The sequence below is a fragment of the Tympanuchus pallidicinctus genome, unplaced genomic scaffold (genome assembly GCF_026119805.1).
Source record: "Tympanuchus pallidicinctus isolate F22 unplaced genomic scaffold, pur_lepc_1.0 scaffold3, whole genome shotgun sequence".
Taxonomy (NCBI): Eukaryota; Metazoa; Chordata; class Aves; order Galliformes; family Phasianidae; genus Tympanuchus; species Tympanuchus pallidicinctus.
The window spans coordinates 43,530,315-43,539,789 of NW_026294747.1; the positions used below are offsets into that span (position 1 = coordinate 43,530,315).

At 47.5% G+C, this 9,475-nt stretch overlaps 1 protein-coding gene across 2 annotated transcripts in view; it reads right to left on the reverse strand.

Moving 5' to 3' along the window:
* CCDC88C (coiled-coil domain containing 88C) overlaps nt 1-2,321 on the reverse strand; it is an 86,380-nt gene extending 84,059 nt beyond the window's left edge. For both annotated transcript variants that reach the window (XM_052694025.1, XM_052694024.1), the window contains exons 1-2: nt 1,865-2,321; nt 1,650-1,750 (exon numbers count right to left, since the gene is read on the reverse strand). In XM_052694025.1, coding sequence (XP_052549985.1) covers nt 1,650-1,750; nt 1,865-1,924 — 161 coding nt within the window. In that variant the 5' untranslated portion in view covers nt 1,925-2,321. The remainder of the gene's footprint in view (nt 1-1,649; nt 1,751-1,864) is intronic.
* Between the last annotated feature and the right edge of the window lie 7,154 nt (nt 2,322-9,475).

Consider the following 9,475-nt stretch of genomic DNA (forward strand, 5'->3'; position numbering starts at 1 on the left):
GGTTTTTGGAAGAAAAACTTATTTTCCTGACTGCTTAAGGCAAGTAAACATTCCAGGGTATTTCTCACCAACGTACAACATCCAACAAAACGCCAAACTGTGCTCTGCCAGCCTACACACTTGAGTTCCTTATTTCAATGGGATCTCACTGTTCTCTCCCTGTACCCACAGCAACATTAAGTTGTTCCACAGACCTGAACAATTTTACCTCTGCTTGTATATATTTCAATAGCCAATTACAAAATACTTAAGCTCCTTTATTGTATACATCAACTGATAAAGTACTTCCCAAATATATCACTCACTCAAGAATGTTACAGGCATTCAGCAGCCACATAACTTCAGCCTATTCAGTAACCAAAACTGGGAGTGGCCAAGCATTAAGTTCATTTTCATTGTTTTGAAATAATTAATTCTTTCATGCATTAGATAACTGTGATAGTCGTTAGTTAAATCTGCAGCCAACTCGCAATTGCCACAGCTCCTTGAGAGTTTGGGCGTTTATCTCCATGCCAAACACAACCGTCAGAATAAAACTGTGTTCCCCACATTTTGGAAAAGGTACAAACTCTCTATTCGAGGCTCTAATTCGCACAGACAGGTCTTTTAGAAGGGTAATCACTCTTTAGAAGATGCCGTTTCCAACATTTTCTCTTCACAACCAACACCGTACTGTTTTATGCCACTACTTCACTACCCCCAGGTAGGGGAGCTGGTCTAGATTCTCATCTGAACCACAAACCTTCACCTTCCACTGAAGTTCCAGTGCTGAATTTCCATAGCTAGCAAACTTGAAGCCAAAGTAAGCCTGAGTTACCTCTGCAGTGGGAACACCACAGATAACAGAGCTGCCAGCTGAGTTCTCAGTCTGCCGGGGGTTGTTTGTTTCTTTTTTCAGCTTATTTTCAAAAGATAATTACTTTTAAAGATGATAACACAAACTCCCACAAGCATTTGAGCTGGGCCCAGCTTTACCAACCAGTGGTCAGACTTCAGCCGATTCCACTCTGAACAGACCACAGCACCAGAACTGGGAGCTTCTGAACACTTCCTTCCCTGCAGGCCAGGCAGAGCTTCTCCCCGTGAGCCCTTTAGTGGGTGCGTTTGGGAACACTTGGAAGCAATCACAGAAATGATATAAAACCAGACAAGGTCTGCCTGCAGCAGACGAGCAGCAGGGATACGGTTTAAAATGTGTAAGTTTTAGCAGCCATTCACTCCAACGATAGAAGCTGTTTCCCACCTTGCTCTTTGAACACGCTCTTAACTTTCCTCAGGCCCTGTCTCTGTAGCACTGCCTGAAATAAACGTTACCAAAAGTTTCCCTTCTGCCAAAATACACACAGGACACAGAGCCCTCAGCAGCACGAACACACGTTTCAGATGCACCGTCCCAGTAAAGCTTCACTCGCTCAAGTACTTTCATATCCTTATTTATAACGCAACACGCCTCCCCTGAAGCACACGAACAGCCAAAAAAGAGCTAACTGTTTTTAGAAAGGCACCGAACCACAACGCATCCGAGCAGACTATAAAACCGGATCGGTTCGAGTCTTCCTTTGTGTTCGGGAGTTCCCAGCCGCCGAAGCGCTGCTCCCAGCCCGCAGGGACCCCCCGCCCCACGGCCGCCCGGCCCCCGCCCCACTCACATCTGCAGCATGATCCTGTTGAGCAGGACGCCGTCCGCCAGCTCCATGTACATGCTGAGCTTGTCCTCGCCGCCGCCCCCCAGCGCTCCGAAGGTTTTCACCTGCCGGGGAACGAAGGGCGGAGGCTTGTCGCTGGGGCTGGAGCGTCCCCCAACCCCGCGGCAGGTGGGGGCCCTGCTCCCTCCGCTCCAAGTCGGGGACCCCGCGACACTCACCCAGGTCACCAGGGGGCTCTGCAGGAAGAGCTCCAGCAGTTCAGAGATGGTCACGTCCATGTCGCCGTGGCAGGGCGGGCGGCGCGGCGGCGGGGCGGCTCACTCGGCAGACAAAGGCGCCGAGCCCATGGCTCCACTGCCCGGCAGCTGCCGCCTACAGCGGCGACCCCGCGCGGCCCATCGTCCTCCGGCCCGCGGGGCCGGACCGGCGCCGCTCCGCCTCCCCTCGAGCCGGCACCAGGCCGCCGCCCGCCACCGAGAGGGGCCGCCTGGGCACGAGACCGCTGGGGTCAGCGAACCGCGCCGTGGGAAGCGGAGCGGCCGCCCGCGGGGCGACCCTCTCGAGGGGGAGCGGCGGCACGGATCCCTCGGCGGTACGGCACCGGAACGCACGCGGCGCACCAGCGCTGCTCGGCTCAGCCCGCCCCGTCGCGCACCGCCAGCTCCACTCCGGCCGCGCTACCTGTGGCGGGGCGCGCCCTCGCGCCGGCAATTAGAGCCGGGCCGCGGCCGCGCCGTGACGGGCGGCACCCGCGGCCAATGGGCGCTGCCGAGCGGCCGGCGCGGACCAATGGGACGTCCGCAAGGGCGGGAGGGGGCGAGACGGCGCGGGGCTGCGGGCGCTGCTCGGCCTCGGGCGCTGCCGCCTCGGTCCCTCCGCGCCGCGTTCCTGCTGCGCACCTGCGCGTTTCGGGGCTCGTCGCCGCCACGTGGCTCCGACGCCTCTGCCTCTGCTTCGCTTTCGACGGGGAGCGGCCCCAGCCCGGCCCCCGGGCACGTGGCTTCGGTCCGCAGCACTGCCCCGGGGCGGGAGAGAGGCACCGCTGCTGTTGGTTTAGTTGCAGAAAGGCCAACAATGTCATGTGCTCCTGCAGTCACAGCAGATCTACTCATTTTAGGCTGCTGTGTATGTTGATACGCTGCTGTTGAGGAACTCGGGTGCACGCAGTTTAGCCGAGCTCGCGTCGATCTGTCTGTCTGGGAGCAGACAGGAGGAACATCCAGTATTCCCCAACGCCCCGGGTTAGACGAGCACTGTAATTTAACTCCTGCAGCCCTTTGATCTCCCGTCTCTTGGACATATTTCATTAAAAAAATTGTAAGGCTGTTCCTGCGGTGCTTACAGCAGAGGATGGAGAGCCGAAAGGGCTCAATAATATTTGAAAAACTCACGACCCTCTCCAGGGAGCCAGAATAGAAACACTCAGTTTCCTACCCCTCACAGCCTGGATACGATCTGTTCGCAGGAGCGCCCTGTAAGCTCCTACACCCAAACCGCATTCACGCCGTAGGTCGCGGCCCGCGGAGCCGAGCACGAGGCCGCGCACCCACAGCCCCGCTCCCCGCCCTGCTCAGCCTGACCGCCCGGCGCGGCTCCGGCCCCCCCTGCCGGCCGCCGCGGGCGCTGCAGGCGCGGCCGCCGTAGCGGAGGCCGCGTTGCTGAGGCGCCCGTCAGGACGCTCGGCTCGCGGGCCGCGGAAGGAGCGGTCGGGTCCGCGGCCCCGCGGGCGCTGCTGGAGCTGGCTGCCGGTGTCGGGGTTGGGCGCCCGCAGCCATCCCCTAGCAACACGGCGGCCGCCAACAGAGCCCCGCTCGGCGCCCCGCGGGTGCTGCCGAGAGCTGGGAGCAAAGAATAGCAGGGATGTGGGGCGGGAGCCGCGCTCGTGGTGAGCAGGCCACGGCTGCTTTCTCCCTGCTCCTGGGCCTGTCGTTAAGCGGCGTGCTTTGTAAATAGGCGCTGTGTTCGTCCGGCGGCGTCTGAGCAACCGGGCAGCGCGTTTGGTTGACTTGGGCTCTGGAGCTGCGAACAACGGACGCCGACCGAAAGAGCAGGTGGGCAGGAGATGGCTGCATGCCCTGCAGCACCTGATGCCAAAGTGTTCGTGCAGTTCGGATTAAGCTGGTAGGGAAACTTAGAGAAACCGGAATGAAAATAAAAACAAAGCTGTGCGTAACCAGAACAAAACTACGAGCGCTGCTCCAAAAGTAATGCCTCCTGTGTTATGTTGCCCTGCAACATCGGAAGCAGATGTTGGTGGTATGGCAGTGGAGGAGGAGGCTTCCCACCAATATTCCGTTCCAATTTGTTGCCGCCTGACAGATGGCAGCAGAGGGACACTGACAAGCACAAAAAAATACTTCACTAGCAGCTTTGGAAAGCAGGTAGGTTGGCTAGAGCTGAGGAGTAAACTCACGCGCAAGGAATACTTTAAGGAAGAAACGTTAGCAAAGCCCAAGAGCAGGTAGATGACAGCAAGACGAGGTGCACCATCTGATATCATACCAGGAGAGGGAACAACACTGGGAAATTTGTGCCATGCAAACAAAGCCCTTCCTTACTACAAAATTAATGTGAATTAGATAATATTTTAATCAGGAAAAGTAAACATATTAAAGGACTGGAGTGCAGCTCCTAAAGGCTCCAGTCCAGCCAATCACTGCTGTCAGGCTCCTCACTCTGCAGGGAAGAAGTCTCATTTTTGTATGTCCAAATAGAGTCTGTGTTATTCACCAAACTGCCTGAGAGTTCTGCTATCTGAAGTGTGAGAGCTGTGGTCATTCTCACCTTGCAGTGCAGAACATCTGTACGGGCATGATGACAACCAAAATCTCATACCACTGCCTGTCTGACACACGGCACATCTCTGTACTTGGTTCCAAAGGAATGCGTGCTCTAAAGGTGAAATAGTGCCTCTTTCTTCAGAGAGAGCTTATTGCAAGATATATAAACAGCAAGAACAAATGTTTACATATTCCTTGTTTCTGACTACAGGTAATCTAGTCCTTTAAATGGGTTCAAGATTTGTTTCCGTGTTGAGGATAAGCCCATATATGCTAATACATTTAGATGGCTTCAGAGCTGTGCTCCACTGTTGGTTTTAACCAGCAGTGATTTCTTTAATAAAAACCACAGCTTTCAGCTATTTGGGCTAATCTGCAAACCCTCTGTGGCAGCAGCAGAGAAAGCTCCTTTGGCTTGGGGGAAACTGGGGAGGCTGGTGGGAGCTGCAGGAAGGAAAGAAGCTGGTTTCAAAGTAAGATGATCTAATGTAACAGTTTTCAGATACGTAAAAGTGGAAGCAGATTGGAAATATTTTTAAGTTTCCTCCACATTCTGTGTTGTTAGCAGAGACTTTCATGGATCAGTTCATTAGGAGCTGCTTCCACTTACCCCCATGTCTCCTGAGTGGAGAGGTGAAACAGACATTCCTAATCACTGCTTCCTTCAGGGATCCTTATTTACTCAGCATCAATACAAAGACAGAGCAAACACAGCTAACACGTTCCTGGCTTTACCAGAAGGTGGATGACTGTCCTGCACCCTCTGATGTAGGAGCATCAATCTCTCACCTGAATGCTATCAGGCGGCCACTCAACATCAGCAGGTTGAAAATAAGCTTTAGTAAGGTATGCATAGATTAAAACCAAATTTCTAAAACTTCAATCAATAAAACATACACCTGAAATGTAAGAGAAAGAACTAAGCTCACCTTAGATCTCATGAGCATAGCAGTAGGGATGCACGTACTTCCAGAAGCAACGCTAGTAGAGATGAACTCACTACTGAGTGCTTCTGAGACAGAGCAGATACAACATCTTTGTACACGTCATTCAGGGTTGTTTACAAGCAGATTACCAAAATCCACATTATTCAGCTCAAATCATCCCAAATCTGTATGTAAAGAGATTCACAGTTTGTGAACATAATTCCACCTTAATGCCAAATAATTTCCACGTCTGAACCCAAATCAGAGTTGTTTGCATAAAGCCATTTCAGAAAAATCCTGTGAGTGACCAACACACCTGTGGAAGGTGTCACAGCACATGGTGACACTTCTGGCATAGCTCTGAGATCATTGCACATCAGCATCTGCTGCAGTCATTCCCTAATGCATGCATGTTTTTCATAGTGCCCACTGGATTGTTTCACATTATTCACAAGTGCTCTTGTCATGCAGAAGACTGCGTGTCCCTTCTCCTTTTTAAAAACTTTTTCTCAGCGGTTTCATTTCACCTTTGAACAGTTTTATTTATTTCCATTTATATATTAAAAAAAATTTATGCTCCAGTAAATATGACTGCAGATAGATATCTCAAATCAAGACACAAAGTCGCCAGATAGCCAGCCACCTAAAAAACATAGCAAGTTAGGTCTTCCTTCCATAACTAACAGACCTTATGTAGTGACTTTGGTTGAAGTAAGGCACTGCAAATGCTTTAAACGTGTTGCTGTTCTGCAGCACATCCACATGCCCTGCCTCCTGTCTGGACTGAAGCACAACCTCACTTTCTTCTGGATTCCAGAAAGAGAAAGCAGCAAGAACAGATGCAGAACATTCATGTAGATAACTTACCTTTAAAAACTTCAGTTGCTGGTAACTTCTTACTCAGTTTCACATTTATGTTGTGGGTGAGTCGAAGCAGAAACCCATCTGCCCTCCTACTTTCACATCTGACCTCAAGCCAGTGCACCTGTGGAACTACTCTAGCATAGACAACACAGCCTCTGTGGCTGTGAAATGGTTGGTATATGGAGGGCTGAATGTCCATGGTCGCTTTACTGATGTTAAGAAACATAATTTAGTGAGGGAACCAAAGTAACTTCTGTTGTGAGGAAGGGAATCTAAACTCCTGATGGAACTGCAGGAGCAGTATAACTCTTACCAGCCAGTTCTCTAACTAAAGTTTCTGAAACCTGTGGAGTTTGCAAAAACACACGCAGCAATTATTTAGGCAGTTTAACCCTTGGTCTGTTAAAAAGATTGGACCAACATGACAATCAGTTCCCCAAGAACATGACTTCTTCTCTAGGTGGGCTGTGGGACACAGACAGGCTGATGTTGGCTACCAGGTGTATATAATACAGACAGGTATGTTTTATAGGTAACTTACTGCGAGACATTCCAGCTTTCAGATCCTTCCACTCTTATGATACAGATCTGTCTTCTGGCATTGGGCACTGTTACCTGACAATAGCTCTCCTCTGTGAACAGTAGAAAAAAATCTAGAAATCTTGGAATTACTTCCATTAGTGTAAAGGTGTGCTTCACGTGGGGACCAGGTACTCTGCATTTGAAATTCACAAGAAACTTCTGCAGCCTCAAGTATCTGGTACAACAACCTTAGTGGAAGAAGCTGAAACAATATCTCCATGACTCAATATGACTCAATTTGATCACCATTAGGAAAAAATTAATAGAAGAACCACATTGGAACAGCATCTATCCCAGGAACACAGCAAGCTGGATCCACAAGCAGTGAACTCTGCTGGAAGTCATTCGAGTGGCCTTGGTGAGTAGGTTTATCCACAGATGTTTCTGCTAGAGAACTGAAGGAGCTGGAAAGCTTTATGGTCAGTAGTCATTCATTTTGTAGAGACTGTGGCTTTCAAGGTGAAGATGCTGAGAACACCTTTTGTCTGGTACCCCAGTAAACCCAGGCTCAAAGCTGGGAAGCATACATGAGAGCAATTGGCACCAAGTCTCAGACACAGAAGAGACACTGTTCTGTCTTCAGTCTAGGACAGCTAAGGAAGGAATGTAAGAGCACAAGGGCAGCCTGTTGCCAAGTGTAGCTGCCAGGAAGTGGCATACAAATTATCTTTACAAATACATCAGATAAAGTCTCCAGGTTCAAGTACTACGTCATGTACAATATAAACGTAAATGTGTACATACTTGAAGTTATATAGCAGCCCTTATTGACACACAAACACAAACTCTCCAAAATACTAAGTACATGTGTTTCTGGTTACCTTACAAAAGACATACGTTCTTAACTATTTCATACAATTCTTTTTGAGAAGTTGTTGAGTATAATATTCCTTCCTCTCCATCTCATTTATGTTTAAAGTACCTAATGAATTACCCTGCAAAATAAATGTAAAATACTCCATATAATACTTTGGGTTTATCCTGTAAACCATCCCATGGTTACAGTTAAAATACGATTAAGATGACTGAGCCACTTTTAATACAACACACACAAGGCTTTCTTGCCATGTGGGCAAGTGGTATTAAGAATAAAAAGCACTGACCAAGGAAGGGATAGAGAGGGAGAGTTCTAGAATAAAACTTTGTCTCATAACATCATTTTTCATCCCCTCCTAACTCACATCCACTTTTTTTTTTAATGTCCATTGCTTCTTCCAATCCCATTATTTCTGTTTTCTGAAATATCTCTAGATTTTCGTAAATAAAAAAGTGAAAGTCGCGGAGCAAGAGCATACCCACTGCTGCCCCCAACTCACTCACTTCCCAACTCCTTACATCTTCCATGAGTGTCACATATGTGTAGACATGTCCTGCCAGGCTGCAAGCACCAGATAACTGGAACAACTAACTGTCCAACTGCAAGTTAGACAGCACTAGATATTCAGCTATGTATTTTACCAGTACTTTAGAGCTTCATAAAAACAAAACGTTCAGAAATACTTCTATTATTCTTTTGACTATGATCAGTAATTTACCGACAGTACTTCTACTAAATGAAGGGACTGAAGTCCAAAATCCAAGATCCCTATAAATACTATGAAAGTGCCTTATATATTAAGAGATGTGGCATCATACAACACAAGATGAAGCACTGAAAAACTGAAGGAACTTTAAAAAAAAAAATCAACAAAATCACTACTACTCATAAGAATGACTTCCTGGGCCTAGAAGAGACGTGAAGATGACTATATGGACAAAAATGTGGAGCATAATGCTCAAGTGAAGTCTAACAAATTGGGAAGGAGTAAAATTCAGACTAATCAGAAAAACCTGCAAATTTCAGATTTCCCTTTCTGCTCTGACACCAAAGTTGCAAAAATGATGTTTCAGACAGGTTATTAAGATATCATAGGCACCCTTATATTGCAGCAGACTGTACTTGTCTTTTAGTGACCTATTTTGCTGGAACTGCCCTGGCACATTCCAAACTCATTGCAAAAACTTGACCTTTGGGTGTGATTTAATACGAACTTTCTGAGGAAAAGATGGCTAATTATTTTTCCCTGATGCATACTTCCATTTAAATCTGAAATTAATAACATGCATTAATAAAGTTTCAGCAGAAAACGTTTGGCATTTGTAGTTAGCACAGACTCTTCCATGCAACACTCAATTTACAAGAACATATTGCTAACCTGAGATTTTGAGTGTTGTCAACTATTCTCCAGCTTTGGACTTCAGTTTCTCTTACTTCTATTTGTACCTGATACATTAATGCCTGTAACATCCTGATTTTTGCAACATTGGTGCTTTGATTGTTGAGAAGTAAATCAATGCTTGAAAATATATAAGAAGGGTTCTCTTGTTTGCTGGGGAACTGCATAAGCTCTCATTTATGGAAGCACTGCCATCCAATCAAAGCCATCTGTAAAAACGATAAGCACAAACGCTTAGCTTCAATTACTAATTAATATAATTTAGATTTTGGAATAAGGGGAAAAAATGTAGTCACTGAGTTAGATCCAAAGATTAATTGCTATATTTTAATCGAGTATTAGAATAAATTTCAAAAGATGGTATCCTTGTAAAACATTTATTTTGCAACCATCTTTGATTCACTAAACTGGTATTCCAAAGGAAGTCAAAAGATTAGAAAAAAAGAAAAAAAAACCACTAA